This window comes from Trichoderma citrinoviride (assembly GCF_003025115.1).
Source record: "Trichoderma citrinoviride strain TUCIM 6016 unplaced genomic scaffold BBK36scaffold_9, whole genome shotgun sequence".
In the NCBI taxonomy this organism is placed as follows: Eukaryota; Fungi; Ascomycota; class Sordariomycetes; order Hypocreales; family Hypocreaceae; genus Trichoderma; species Trichoderma citrinoviride.
The window spans coordinates 791,545-805,551 of record NW_020194717.1 but is presented as its reverse complement, the minus strand read 5'-3'; the positions used below and the strand labels follow the sequence as shown (position 1 = coordinate 805,551).

The following is a 14,007-nucleotide window of genomic DNA, read 5'->3' as shown; positions in this document are numbered from 1 at the left end:
TTCTCATTTCTTTCCTTAGGGGCCGCCGCCCGGGCATTTGTTCCTGTTTTGGGAACCCTTTGAGGTCCGCATTTATCCTCATTCGCCACTTTTCTTCTCTACAACTCATTGTAAGCATTCCTTCACCGGACCATGTCCATATAGGAAGATACTGATGAGTCTTACAGCTTCACATGTCGCGCGTAAAGTACCGGGAGTTGCGCAGCCGCGCAATGGAGCAGGATCCATGTGTTCAACTCGAAAGTCTGCCTGCATTTGACTCTTTCGTCGATGCCGATCTATGCATGATGGACGTGCCTGATGTGATGTCCTGGGATCAACAAGATGCCGACTCGGTCTTGCTGACAGACAACGGGGCATTGGATACTGCCATCTGCAATGCTGGGCAGGATGCTGTCAATGCCTTGAGTCAGAATGACTGCCCCGGCTTGACTCCTGATATCCTGCCGACCTGGGACGACAATAACAACAGCTTTGGAGGCTTCGATCTTCCAATGGGCTTGAACAACACGAACTACTCCAAGACTGGGTCTCCGATGTCTCAAACAAATAGTCTTGGCCTCACAGACTCTTCTCTGTCTCCCGGCAGTCTCAACTCACCAATTTAGTGGGCTAGTCAGTCATATGGGTTCGGCCTCTATCCCCAGTCCGCTGGGTTGGCTGAGCCTTATGCGAGGCTGTCGGAAGGCATTGAATTATCTGGTGACGAGGCGATAGATTATAGTAAGACGGATGACGAGGTCGACGGAAAATTTACAAACTTGGAAACCTACATGAGAGTGAATCACTTGTCGGTAGATGACTTGATGGAAGCAATGGGTGCGACAGATTTTACACAACACCTTACGAACTCTACAACAAACTTGGAATATGCAGACATCTTCACAACGAAGAACGCAACGAATACTTTCACTGAGACAACATACCATATCACACCACAGAATCCCATGATTGGCCACTTGGACGATATGAACCCAGTTCATTTCCCTTACAGCTCAGCTACGGGATCTGAGCCCATGCCATTCGGCTCGGACAACGGCAGTTCAGATGAGAACATGGAAACTTCTCCCATTCCCAGTCTTCAAGCTGCTTCGTATGACTTGGATCCTGATGGTGAGCATTCTGTCCAAATGCACACCTGCGCTCAGTAGCTGACTCTCCTCAGGAAACAGCAAGCCTGGCTATAAGTGGTGCTGCAAGCGGTGGCGGAAGAAAGACAACTTTAAGTGAGCAATTCGAGACACGGTATATACCACGAAGACTGACTTGCCATCCACTTTACAGGAAGCATCTCCAGACACACAATCCACAGCTGCTATGCGAGGCAAGGCACTTTGGGGAAAGGCTGTGCTCCGAGGTCTTTGCACAGAAGAAGGACCTGTACAGGCACTACTGGGTTTCCCATAAGGAGTACGCCAAGGAGCAAAAGATTCCGGAAACTGATTGTATTTGCGAGCACTGCAAGAAGAAATTCACTAGACCGGACAATCGGAAGAGGCATCTTGACAAATCTCCGGAGTGCCGCGCAGCGGTTGAGCAGAGGAGACGAGATGGATCGTGACTCATGGTGGTCAGGAGGCTTTTCTTTGCATTAGTGCGTTTTAAATCAATCCAGAAGCATCGATTCTTCCTCTCCAGCAGTTGGAAACAAATAGCAGAGAGCACTCAGTTTCCACTTAATCGTGACTCTTGATGTTGAGCTTTGACAGAAGCTGGCCATGACCCGTAAAGTGCATATTATACCAGAATACAGTAAGTATGCGCCAATCGCGGATACCCTCTTATCCGCTAACCCTCCAGTGCACCTTCAGTAGCTCGTGAACCACAGCAATGCATCAGTTTCATACACTCCTTCAGTCAACATTGCCTGGAATCAAATACCTCGATTGATACCCCAGTTCTGATCGATTTGATAAACAATTGAAGTTCTGATTCATCTTCTCAATTTTCACTCTTAACTACCTGAACTACTCATCACAGCTCCTCACGCAATCAATCATATGTCGTCATGGCCGTCCTGACATTCACCCTCAGTGAAGAGGGTGTCACAGCCTTTCGAGACGCCCTCAACTGCCTGAGCAAATTCAGCGAAGATGTGTCCATTGAAGCGCGGAAAGATACTGTGAGGCTGCATTTCATGGTGTCCTCAACCAGCTGCTGATTTGTTCTCCAGTTCTTCCTCTCTACCATGAACACATCCAAATCGGCCTACGCGAGCTTCCGGTTCGCGACCAACCGCTTCTTTGGGCGCTACCAGTATCAGGGCTCAGGGCAGTTTCAGGAGAAATTCTTCTGCTCCATGTACATACGAGTGAGGCGACTTTCTGTCGATCGAATGCTACTCCCCATCAGGTGGCTAATCCGCCTTCATTCTAGGGCTTGGCCTCCCTCTTTCGCAGCAGATCTGGCGTGGAGTCGCGAGGAGATGTCGACAAGCAGACCATCATCGACCGGTGCGATGTCGCCATCGAAGACGGGCAGGGCGTTAAGAGCCGCTTCATTGCCCGGATAACCTTTCGCAATGGACTGACGGCCACGCATCGACTGCCGTTCGAAGTCAGCATGCCCGTGCACGCCAAGTTCAACAGACAGGAGGCTCTCTATCACTGGAGCATATCTTCACGGACGCTGAAGCAGTTGGTGGACCACTTCGGGCCTGGGACCGAGTACCTGGACATCAACACCGATGGCGACCATGTCAATTTCACTTGCTTTAGCGAAAAGACCATCAGCGATGACGGTGCGAGTAGCCGTGTCCCTGCATGTTGAAGCGAGCTAATTTGGATAACAGCGGTCCTTAAGAAACCCTTGCACACCTCGATTGCGGTGGAAATAGACGAGTTTGACGACATCGACGTGGAGGACAAACTTCAGATTGTCGTCTCCATCAAAGACGTCCGCGCAATCACACAGCATGCGGCCATCACCGGCAACGCCATTGCCGCCCGCTACTCCCTTCCTGCGCGGCCAATGCAGTTTTCCTACGCCAGCGATGCCATCTCCTGCGAGTATCTCATCATGACAGTAGGGGAACGAGGAGGCAATCCTTCACAGAGGACCAAAAAAGTCCGAAAGGGCGCTTCAGCCAAGAACAGCAACACTATCGATAATGCTGTGCCGCGCTTGGAAGAGACTTCTCGCCGCACAAGCGCAGCACCTTCACAGACCACGTCCGAAGCTCAGCGGCAACAGGCGGCCACGCCTTCGATGCCGCCGCCGCCGTCATCATCACGCCAGCCACCGAATCCGACTCCACGACTGAGCGCTGCTAGAGCCAGTGCTTCGCGCATCGGCGCGTTCGATTTCCGGCCCTCGCAGAGACCGCCGCCGCCTACCCTCAGGTCGGAGAGTCTGTTTGTCGAAGACGAGGCGTGGGAGCCAGTCAGGGACGACGACGAGGATGGTGATGAGGGGACCAGGTTGGAATGGGACCACAGCGTCGATCCTGTAAGTTTTCCCCTTACAAAGCGTGTGATATGCTCGAAGACTGACTTGGAAAGACGAACCCGTCTGTTACACATATGAACCGCGCCGATGATGCTGGACGCGGTGGGTACGAGCCGGCAGAGGAGGCGCAGTCGGCAGCAGCAGAGTCGACATATTTGGACCCGACTCAGAGACTATCCGACGTCCAGGGCTTGGCCTTGTTCCCCGACTAGTCTGATGGAGATATGTCGAGTCCGCCATGGCTGTTGGCGAAACTCGTGTGGACGAACGGGTAGTTCAGCGGGATGTGATACATATCCAGCTAGTGGCACACCCGGCGCCAATGTTATCTATCTTACTCTCCGGAGGGATGAGCTTTGACGATGCAATCACGTTCCATCTGCCCTTGACATCGTTGTTGTCCACCTGTGGTCCGCAATTACCGTGCTCCCCCCAACCCCATGCTACAACGTCTCCGTCCACTGTGAGTGCAACGACGTGTTCGCTGCCAATAGCCATCTTTTGAAGAGGGGGGAGATTTGGCGGAGGAAGCTGGCCATGATCATCTCGGCCCCAAGCTGTCAAGCTCCCATCTTGACCCAGGATGTAAAAGTTTCCCCAGCTCGCCCCGACGTCTTTCCACGCCGGGGCAGTTGAAGGGGCCTGCGAGACTAGACCCCATTTATCTGAGCCCAACACTCGCATGTTCCCGCTCCCTGACTCTCCGAAGATGCACGTGGCTTCTTTGGCACAAACAGCTCTGACGGCCTTGAAGTTGATGCCCTCGACCTTTCGGGGCGCAAAGACAACGGCGGCGGGCTCTCCAATCTGCGACTTGCGGCAGTTCCCCCAGCCGTACACCTCGCCGTTGTCAAGAACAGCAACAACATGTCCCATGCACGCAGACAAGTCCACAACCTCCGTACCAGCAGGCGGGAAGTCCTTGATCCTCGTTGCTGACGGCGTCCGCACAATCAACTCACTCAAGCCCAGCTCCCCCTTCTGCCCAATGCCAAAAGCAAACACCTTTGTCCGCTTCCCGCGTTCATCCCTGGCCACAACAACGGAAGCCTCCCACGTCGCCGCCACCAGCGCAATCTCTCCCACCTGCTCATTCTCCTGGTCGTCCTTTGCCAGCCTCGCCTCCAGGAACACGGGAATGTTTGGATACGGACGCAGTCCACAGGCTCCGCTGGCCGAATCACCGCTCCAGTAGAGTTTGCCTGCCTCCGTGAGGAGGAGGGTGTGGTTTCCGCCGGCGGCGACTTTGACGATGCGCGAGGGGGGCTGCTGGTCTGGGTGGAAGGCGGCGGGCTTGGGGACGGAGACGTCTTCTTTGTGGGTTATGCCGAGTTGGCCGGAGCCGTTGGAGCCAATGGCGTAGATGGCGTCCATTTTCGGAGTGACGGGGAGGAGACGCAATATAAAGTGAGTGAAATGGGTTGGTGAAGATCAAGATCTGATGTTGAGCTTGTTGAACTTGGTGATGAGTGAATCTCAAAGCTCGGATACCTGCATTGACTTCATCTTGAAGGTCTAGACCAAACGGTATCGGATTATCCGACCAATCAGCCCCACCAGATAGTGGTAGTTCCCGCTTATTCAGCAGATTTTTTTCCACCACCCACATATAACTCAACTTCGTCCCTCCAAATTTTCTCTCTTCTTTTCTCCCATCCCACAAACTCAGCCTTGAACTTCTCTCCTCGTCCTTCCACCAGGACGAAAGAGGAACTCAAGGAATCTGCTCGGCCTTGCAGAGATTGCAGGGCCTCTGCTAGGCATTGCCTATATTCAGGCGACAGCAGGGCGCAATGGCTTCGACGCAGACCGGCCACGTCCCGACGGGGATGGAAAACTTCACCGTCGGGCTGATTGGCATGGGCGACATGGGCCGGATGTACGCCGAGAAGCTGTCGGAAGCTGGCTGGAGGTGAGTAAGTGCGGCATCTCATTTGATCACGGGGATGCTGTGTCCACCTCTGGCGACTCTTTTTGCAGGTAAGCATCAACTTTCTCTTGCATTTTTTTTTTCACCCACCATCTTCCCTCTTTTTCATGATGACCAGAGCGCATTTGGCTCGAGTATTGCGCAGGGACGCCTGTCCCACCGTTCCGGTGATCAGAATCGGACCTGTGCTTTCAGTGATGAAAATGCTAGCTACCTTACTATACTATTGTCTGAAAAGATTTCCCCAAGACTCTTTTGTCCCTCTCTTTCACACTTCGACACGTGCCTTCAAGAAGCAAAGAAGCTAACTGTCGACGAACAGATGTAGAAACCTCACAATTGCTGCTCCCATTTCACGTAGACGTCGCTCTTCCTCCAGGAATCAAGCAGCAGAGAAACAAGAAAGATCGAGTGAAATTAACACTGCAAGCTTAGAATCCTGGCGTGCGACAAAGAAGATAGATACGATAGCCTTAAAGAGAAATACAATGGCAAAGTACGCACTTTACGCTGCCTCTTTCATTTCTTTTTCCGCTGCAATGATGCGCTCTCCTTCCATCGTGACAAGAAAAACTCAGATGCTGAAGCCTGCTCTCTCCGTCTAGAAGAACATTGAGATTCTCCGCAACGGCCACCTCGTGTCCCGCGCAAGCGACTACATCATCTACTCGGTGGAAGCCGCCTTTATAGACCGCGTGATTGCTCAATACGGACCGTGTATGCCCTCTATCATGAGATACTATCTCTCCGTATGTCTCTGGTACATCTCCAGCTGACGTTCCCCATCTTCAGCAACGAAAATGGGCGCCATCGTCGGCGGCCAGACATCCTGCAAGTCCCCCGAGATCGCCGCCTTCGAAGCCCACCTCCCGTCCGACGTCTTCATCGTCTCCTGCCACTCCCTGCACGGGCCCGGTGTCGACCCCCAGAACCAGCCGCTGGTCCTCATCCAGCACCGCGCGCCGGACTCGGCCCTCCGCAAGGTCGAGACGGTCCTCGGCTGCCTGCGCTCGAAATACGTCCACCTGACGGCGCAGGAGCACGACCGCATCACCGCCGACACCCAGGCCGTCACCCACGCCGCCTTCCTCTCCATGGGCAAGGCCTGGCACGCAAACACCCAGTACCCGTGGGAGCTCAGCCGCTACGTCGGCGGCATCGAGAACGTCAAGATGAACATCATGCTGCGCATCTACTCCCAGAAGTGGCACGTCTACGCCGGCCTCGCCATCCTCAACCCCGAGGCCCGCCAGCAGGTCGCCCAGTACGCCCGCTCCGTCACCGAGCTCTACAAGCTCATGCTCGAGGGCGACCTCGCCGGCCTCACCGCCCGCATCTACGCCGCCCGCGAAAAGGTCTTTGGCCCTTCCTCCAATGCATGGGCCTCCCGCCCGCTCATCGAGCCCTCCATCCTCTCCTCCTTCTCCCTCGGGACACCCACACCCGAGACACCCGCCAGGCCGAACAACCATCTCTCCCTCCTCGCAATGGTCGACTGCTGGGCCGCCCTCGCCATCGTCCCCTACGACCACATGCTCTGCAGCACGCCCCTCTTCCGCCTCCGCCTCGGCGTCACCGAGCACCTCTTCCGCAACACCGACATGCTCGACCAGGCCCTCCGCACCGCCGTCGACGACAAGCGCTACCGCAGCGACGACCTCGAGTTTACCTTCGCCGCCAGGGGCTGGGCCGAGTGCGTCTCCCTCGGCCACTTCGAGACGTGGGAGAAGCGCTTCGTCAGCACCCAGGAGTTTTTCCAGCCGCGCTTTGCCGACGCGAAAAAGGTCGGCGACGAGATGATGAAGAAGGTGCAGGCGAGCATGGACGAGGCTTTGAAGCTGGAAAAGGAATGATGCGGCATGGGTGTGTGAGTGCGTGGATGAATAGGGTGAACAGGATGAGGGGAGGTAAAGAGAATGGGCGAGGGGTTATACATGTCTGGTGCACTTGAGCTTTCTGGCGTTGGGTAAAGAGGGGATACATGAGTCCTTTAAGGGAAGTGGGAATTATTCGCAATCTGTTTGATCAATCTGAGGCAGCCGTATATGTCAACTCACATAGTATGAAACGGAACTTTATTCAGTGCGGATACGTGAGCTATAACCCCTATTCTAGGTCCAAGCAGCGACTAGAGGAAGAGTCGTCTCGATCCCGCAAATGTCTCTCGCTAACCGATCAAAGCCACACGACTCAAACAACGAAACGCTATCAGAAGAAACACGTATCGAGCTCATAGGCAAAGGGAAAAACCATCAGCTCAGGCCTGCGTAATGACATCCGCAACTCCCAGTTCGACGCTCTCTTCGAGCATGGCGACCCCGTGGGGCACTTTGAGGGGGGACGGAGGAAAGCTGTGATCTGACAAAGGAGTAGTCGATCTGGGCGTTGCTCCGCGAGGAGACTCGTCGACGCTCTGCTCGCGACGGTGGCCCGCAGTGGCATTCTCCCTCGTCTGCCGAATAGAGAGCGGTGCGACACTTTGGCAAAAAGGAGACCCTTTTGAGGGAGTATCACTTGCTGCTGTGTTAGCCAGTTCGATATCCAGTAACGATTGTGTGCTTCACCAGCCATGGATCCTCGTTACTCACATTGCCTTGCTACCGGGCTCGGTCATGCCGCTTTCTGGCGAAGGCGGAGGCGTCCATTGCCGGGGAATAAAACTGTTGGACGTGGCAGCCTCCGAAATCACTCCCAGGTTCTCGCATCCCGGAGAGTACTTCAAGTATCCAGTGGCGATGCTGGATGTTGTCGGCGTCAATGTCCAGTCAAAGTCGGCATCGTAATCTTCCACCTCAGCATCGTCTCCCTTCCGTGTCCACAAAAACCGTCCGCGATTGATCTGCGTGTCAAGCATGTCCACGACACTCATCGTGGATGCAGGCGAGTCGTGCGAGTCGTGAGCCGAGCTGGTGGGAGACGGCTGAGGCTGTCACCACGGTATACGGCGCTTAGTTTTGCTCCTGTGATACGTTGAATCATCGGCCAAGCTACTTACCAGGGGCACCGGACGGCAGCCTAAGTTCTTGACAACGTTGGCGTCTACAACAGGCCGCTGGCCAAGCAGATGAAAGCTGTAGCCTGCTGCTGCGGTCGGGGGCACTTCGCCATTGGCAACGGCGTTGAGACTGAGAAAGGCGCGGTGTGCACAGCCGGGTCGACAGGTTTGGCACACACGATACTGACATTCTTCCTGTGGTGTGCATAACCACGGCTTCTGCAGCCCAATGCTGCACGAAGCGCTGTCTATTCCATAAGGCTGGGCGAGGCGACTGAGGATGGCGGCGCTGTTCTTGCGAACTTTGTCTTGCTGGATGATGAGCTGGACCTGCATCGTCTGTCAGTGGCTGGCGCAATATTACGAGGACTTCCTCCCGTATTCAAGTGGTTGATGCGTACATTCTCACGCTGTCTGAGTATGTGAGCGACCTGGTCTGGCCTGTACTGAGCGAGCTGCTCCTGGTTGATCTCTGAGAGGAAGCTGAGTCGGTCCTCACGAGCAGCGGCGCTCCCTTTCCGAATGCCCGTCAACGGCGCCAACTGGCAGCCGACCTGATCCATGCTAATCTATTTCAGTCACCGTCAGCATCTCATCTCTCGTGTCTGGTAAGCTCGAAAGCCAGGATTCGTCGCCAGCGTCGTTGCCATACAAACTCTCCTCTCGCCACGGCGTGTTCGATCAAGTCTTCCCTATCCTGCGTGCACTGGTACAGCCACCCAGAAGGCCCAGGATAGTGACAGTGGGAGCAGAGGAGGCTCGAGCTGTAGATTCTCGTCATGGTGGCGTGGGTGCACTGCGGCTCGAAGATTGGGCGCCTATGCAGGCCCGGAGGAGGTCGGTGATACATGCCGGGATCGATGATGGCCTCTTTTGTTCGTGATTCGTTCAGATGGTAGCACGTCGAGCCATTGAGCAGAGCCGTCGGGTCGAGAAGCTGTCGCCTCCAAACAAGAGCGGAGATGCTCAGGGGGAGAGACTCCGCAGCCGCTGGAAGTCCTAACAATGCTTGGCGAAGAATGATGGCGGGATTCTAGGACAATAGAGAGGCTTCGCAGATATTGGACTATTGGAGAGTGTAGCAGATGATGAAAAGTGCAGAGCCTCGACTTTTTTGTTCTTTGCCAGATGACGCAAGCTTTCCGGTGAATGAAGCGAAAGCGTGAGGAAGGTTGACGGCAGTTGCTGCAGGCGCGTGACTGCCTGCCAGTGCCAAACGCTGGCGAGCATCTGCCATTGCAGCGCTGAGCGTCAACTGAAGGCTTCTGTCTTGTCCGATCATCTTACGGGCTTCAAAAGCTGGGATTAAATGGGAGATTTGGTGTCGGTATAATCATCAAGGGGTCAGACATGCTTGTTGTCCATGATGCGTGATGCACCCGGTCCCTGAAGTTATCCAGGAACAAGGAATTGCGATGCCTCAGGGCCAAGAACATGAATTTTCAAGGGCAGTTACACTACACATTTACTTCATAGTTAGCAGGTGGAACTACAGCGAGGTGGTAGGCATCATTCATTCTGTCTAAAGCAATCATTGTGATTGCGAATCGAACATTGTGCGCGACATGACTGGCTATCACATTACTAGAACACTCCGACAGTATCCCAGACCGAACGAGACGTCTCCAGGACAGGAGAGACTCCATATACTCCACAATGTCGTCGGGTTCGATGCCCTGGAAGTGATCAATTCAGATAGGCAGCCGTAGACTGGAACACCCCCTTCACAGAAGGATATACCGAGGTTAAGTCAGACCATCACTCCTCGCCGGTTCGTAGAGTTCTGTGTCTTGAGGAACTGCTGCATGAGGAAGACTAGGGTACGGAGGCTCAGATAGGAAGAAAGGTCGTCTTGGCTGTGAACGTGAATGAATTTGTTCGACTCCAGTAACTGCCCAAGCCTGCGGTCGCAGGTGCTCCGAAGGTCATCCCAGTCGGGGAGATTGGCAGATGCAATTCCTGTATGGGAAATCCAGAATCCAAGGGGTCAGCCTTGATTATCCAAGGCTCCCAGGCAAATTGACGAGGTACCACCAGAAACGGCTGATACTGGTACTCTACCAAGCTCCTACCCCCATGCCAGGCCGGCGCCCCAGCGACTCTGCTTCACGCGAGTCTAGAGGCTCTCGACAGCCTCGCAGGTCCCTTTTGGATTGCTCCGCTCCATAACGTCCAGGCGAGCGTCAGAATGTCTGTGTCTAAGGTCATTACGCATCGTCGACGCAAATTGTCGCAAGCTGATCCATCGGCATCATCAAGAAGAATCGGACAGTCGTAGCCCAGTAGGATCCTGTTTCATGACGCTTTCACGTGAGATTCCTCACGGGAGTGACGGATTCCCGGAACGGACACCCATTGCTGTCTCAAAAATGGACATCCTGACTGTGACGTGGTGAGAAAGGGTCAGTCTTCCGGCAGGGCTGCCTTCAGGTTGGATTATGAAGCGATTTCCTTTCCAGAAGAAAGACTCAACCTCTCCTTTGGTGACCACATTTCGTTGTTAGCCCTTCCTCACCCGCTTAACAAACACAGGACCCGTCATATCCATGCGCGTCCTAAAGCATGAAGTATAGGCCTCAGATCCAGACGATGTCAGATGTCTGTGTCAGCTTTCATAAGCTGGGGTATCCTTTCGCTTTGCTTGCTGCATGTGCCGGTGCAGTAAGGTCCATGCCCAGTCTCTGTTTGGGTTTCACGGCCTCTCCTCACTGCATCCCATCCGTTCGCTCGTTGAGATTCATGGCTCTTCCTCAGCGCAGGGTCGCCTTCCTCTTCAAGTGGGAGGCCTCGTCAACAATGCACTCGGTGTCTTGGCAGTGCATGAACACCTCGCTCAGCGACCCGGCTATTGCAGCAGTCAAACTGGGGAACCTCTGGTTAAGATTTTCTCTAACTTGACGTCCCTGGCGTTATCGGCAAAATCGCTTTGTTCGCCGTGGTTGAACGGCACGTCGCTGTATACCTCATGATGGCAAGTGTCGAAGACGATGAAGCCCTGCTTAGCATTTCTTTTGCAGTTTTGTCTCTCCGATACGGCTTCGAAGTAGAGCCATTCTTGTCGTCCGAGTCCTCGTCACTGTCGGTTTGGTGCCCCGGCCTCTGTTGTATATACTTCTAAATAATGCCGTCTTTTCAGGGTCAATCTCTGTCACAACCTGTTTTTATCGCCATGATTCCCGTTGCCTAGTTTCCTGCTTACCTACTCCCAAATATAGCTGTCAGCCTCGCGGTCAACCTTTGGTACTGTTTGTCTCCTTGTTCCATGCTCCCTTTCAAGGTGGATGATGGCTCTCGTGCATCATCTTTTGTATGGCGTCATCTCGCCGTCTCATGAGGGAGAGGCCGCTGGGATACTGGATGGGATACTGGACAAGCATGTAATGGACTATGTTTTCATTGCCTCCAAGGAACAGTTGACAGTGGGAAATGTCGTTTGAGTGGCCAAATGCCTTGTTCTTCATTGCCAGCTCTGCAATGTACTTCTGTCTCTTATATTAGTAGGTGAATTTGAAGTAGTAGAGTGATGTTAGTAGGAAGATCTTACTCTGAACTCCTTAATCGTCTTGCACTTCCAGGGATTAGAACCAGCTGTCGACTTCCTTCTTGCCTTGGCGTAGGCAGCAAGCCAATCCTCTAGTGGTAGGACTTTGAAGAAGAGCTTCATCACGATATTGAGCCAGAGTCGCCTATGCACAGCTGATCTGCGTTGTCGTGAACAAAGAAACCAGCTCCTCTGCCAGCTCGGACGAGTTGACTTGCTTGGCGGCGGTCCTGCTTTTTCGGGGTAGTCGGGGATCTCTTAGACGACCCCCGAGATGTTGAAGTCGTGCTGTCGCTCTTTCTGGTGCGAACATGCTTGCCTAAGGAGGTAGGCATATATCAAGCCAACTTCCTTTTCTTTCAGACGGCACAAACTTTGGCACGATTACCTCCTCCCAGAAGAGAAAGTTAGACCGCTCTGGGTCAGCTTGTTCGCCAGCATCAGGTCATATCGATGCACCGGACGAAATGCAGCATGGGATTATATACTATCGTGAAGCTGTGGCAGGTAGGTAAGTACACTATGATGGGACGTCCTTGCCAGAAGAGCCATGCTTGTCAAGCAGAGCAATGACGAATTGTCAAGTCGGACGGACGGTCGAGATGAATCCAACGGATCATACAATGACGATAGCAGCTCGACATTCACTCCGTAGGCGAAGCTCACAGTTCTTCATACCCAAGATACCGTACCTTGAAAAGCCAAGAAGCACCACTGCATTGCTTGCATCACCTGGACAGAATATCGTCCAATAAAGACGTTGGAATGTTTGTTTTCGGTTTGCTATGGGCCGTCTGCATTACATCACCTGCTGGCCCAATAGGAAACCGCGCGAGGGTCTCGCACGAGAAACAAACAAACAACAAGCGAACCTCAGTCAGTGCTACGCTACGCCGTGCCTCGTACTCTATACTAATCCGTTGATTGCTGCAGAAATCTTACGGCATCAGCCAGACAAGGTGCGTACGAGTGAGAACGAGACAAAAAGGGCCTGTGCGTCCAAGGCGCGGATTACGATTGCAGGCAGGCAGAGCTGATCGGAGGCGTTCGGGCAGTCCAAGTCGGTCATCTCTCATCTGCACCATGCACGACACGCGCGTGGCCACGGCAGAGCGGACAAGAAGGGACAGGCATCGTGGCGCATGCAATCTCGGGCCCCCAGCCTCTTGAGCAGGGGACGCTGGAAATTGAAACACGGTCAGCCTTTGCTGGTTGCTGTGGAGAAGAAATTGATGGATGGCCTCGACTGATGATGAACCCGAGCTCGAGCGGAATACGGATGCAGCAGAGCAGAACAAACCACGCCGGCGCCATCGATAAACCGCCAGAGCGCGCCGCACGCCAGCCAATGGCGACGCACCCCCCTGTCAGCATCATAAACCAGCTTCTCATCATCTCCAACCCCTGCCGCGCCGTGCATCGCGGGCCTCTTAGCCTCGACCCAACACTCCAATCGCCAGCCCGCAGCCGCCCACATTTCGCCCACAGTCGCCCACTTTCAGCCAGCTCGAGGCCGCTCCAGCAGACAAAACAGAGTCGCCGACCGACGCTGGAGCCGGCCGCTGCCCGATCGTGCGACCCCATCCGTCCCTCCAGTCCCCCAGCCCTTTGCTTTTATTTTTTCCCTCCAGCGGCAGCTCCAGCTCCAGCTCAGCCCAGCCTAGGAGCTTGCTTGCAGGCTGCGCAAAACTGGAGCCGCCCTCGCAGACGCGTCGCTTGATTCGACCTTCGCCCGTCCGCCCGAGGCCCAAAACAGATACAAGTTTATTGGGTGCCATCGGCTGGATGACTGGAAATACGGGGAGGGGGTTCGCGGATGCTCAGGTACGAAGTTCTGGTTGAAGCTCACCAGAGGCTGTCGCTGCCCGGGGGAAGGCCAGAGAGGTACCGTGGCTGCTGCAGTACTCGACCCGTGCCCGTCTGTACTTGGGCCTTAGTTGCAGCAGCATATGTGCCTCACCGTGACAAGCATCGCCCAAGTATCATCGTCGTGCAACAGCGTACCCGGTGGTGTGCCTGTACGGAGTACCTACCTTATTTTACCTGACCTGCCTCGCCGCTCAGGGCCCAGACAGGTACGAGGTCCCGGGCGTC

At 54.3% G+C, this 14,007-nt stretch overlaps 6 protein-coding genes across 6 annotated transcripts; 3 read left to right on the top strand and 3 right to left on the bottom strand.

Annotated features, from left to right (window-relative positions):
- Positions 1-173: 173 nt before the first annotated feature.
- BBK36DRAFT_1169979 (hypothetical protein) lies at positions 174-1,561 on the top strand (the record flags this gene model as incomplete). The annotated part of the gene is made up of 5 exons (XM_024895395.1): positions 174-552; positions 590-615; positions 648-1,113; positions 1,166-1,226; positions 1,285-1,561. 5 exons carry the CDS (start codon positions 174-176, stop codon positions 1,559-1,561), a joined length of 1,209 nt encoding a protein of 402 aa, XP_024748550.1.
- A 447-nt stretch (positions 1,562-2,008) lies between these two features.
- Positions 2,009-3,538, top strand: BBK36DRAFT_1204580 (hypothetical protein; the record flags this gene model as incomplete). Its single annotated transcript, XM_024897315.1, has 5 exons — positions 2,009-2,122; positions 2,174-2,311; positions 2,377-2,740; positions 2,792-3,469; positions 3,501-3,538. 5 exons carry the CDS (start codon positions 2,009-2,011, stop codon positions 3,536-3,538), a joined length of 1,332 nt encoding a protein of 443 aa, XP_024748549.1.
- Positions 3,539-3,723: 185 nt separating this feature from the next.
- BBK36DRAFT_1122552 (RCC1/BLIP-II protein) lies at positions 3,724-4,821 on the bottom strand (the record flags this gene model as incomplete). Its single annotated transcript, XM_024890959.1, has 1 exon — positions 3,724-4,821. One exon carries the CDS (start codon positions 4,819-4,821, stop codon positions 3,724-3,726), a length of 1,098 nt encoding a protein of 365 aa, XP_024748548.1.
- Positions 4,822-5,240: 419 nt separating this feature from the next.
- BBK36DRAFT_1122098 (Prephenate dehydrogenase) lies at positions 5,241-7,230 on the top strand (the record flags this gene model as incomplete). Its single annotated transcript, XM_024890907.1, has 5 exons — positions 5,241-5,359; positions 5,674-5,734; positions 5,808-5,873; positions 5,983-6,094; positions 6,170-7,230. 5 exons carry the CDS (start codon positions 5,241-5,243, stop codon positions 7,228-7,230), a joined length of 1,419 nt encoding a protein of 472 aa, XP_024748547.1.
- A 1,036-nt stretch (positions 7,231-8,266) lies between these two features.
- On the bottom strand, positions 8,267-9,404 carry BBK36DRAFT_1135699 (hypothetical protein; the record flags this gene model as incomplete). The annotated part of the gene is made up of 3 exons (XM_024892732.1): positions 9,025-9,404; positions 8,774-8,941; positions 8,267-8,702 (listed from the first exon to the last, which is right to left on the bottom strand). Coding segments are annotated over exons 1-3 (756 nt in total), but the record flags the coding sequence as incomplete, so codon positions are not given.
- Positions 9,405-11,644: 2,240 nt separating this feature from the next.
- BBK36DRAFT_1142219 (hypothetical protein) lies at positions 11,645-12,036 on the bottom strand (the record flags this gene model as incomplete). The annotated part of the gene is made up of 2 exons (XM_024893510.1): positions 11,645-11,854; positions 11,917-12,036. The coding sequence occupies 2 exons, from the start codon at positions 12,034-12,036 to the stop codon at positions 11,645-11,647; spliced, it is 330 nt and encodes a 109-aa protein (XP_024748545.1).
- Between the last annotated feature and the right edge of the window lie 1,971 nt (positions 12,037-14,007).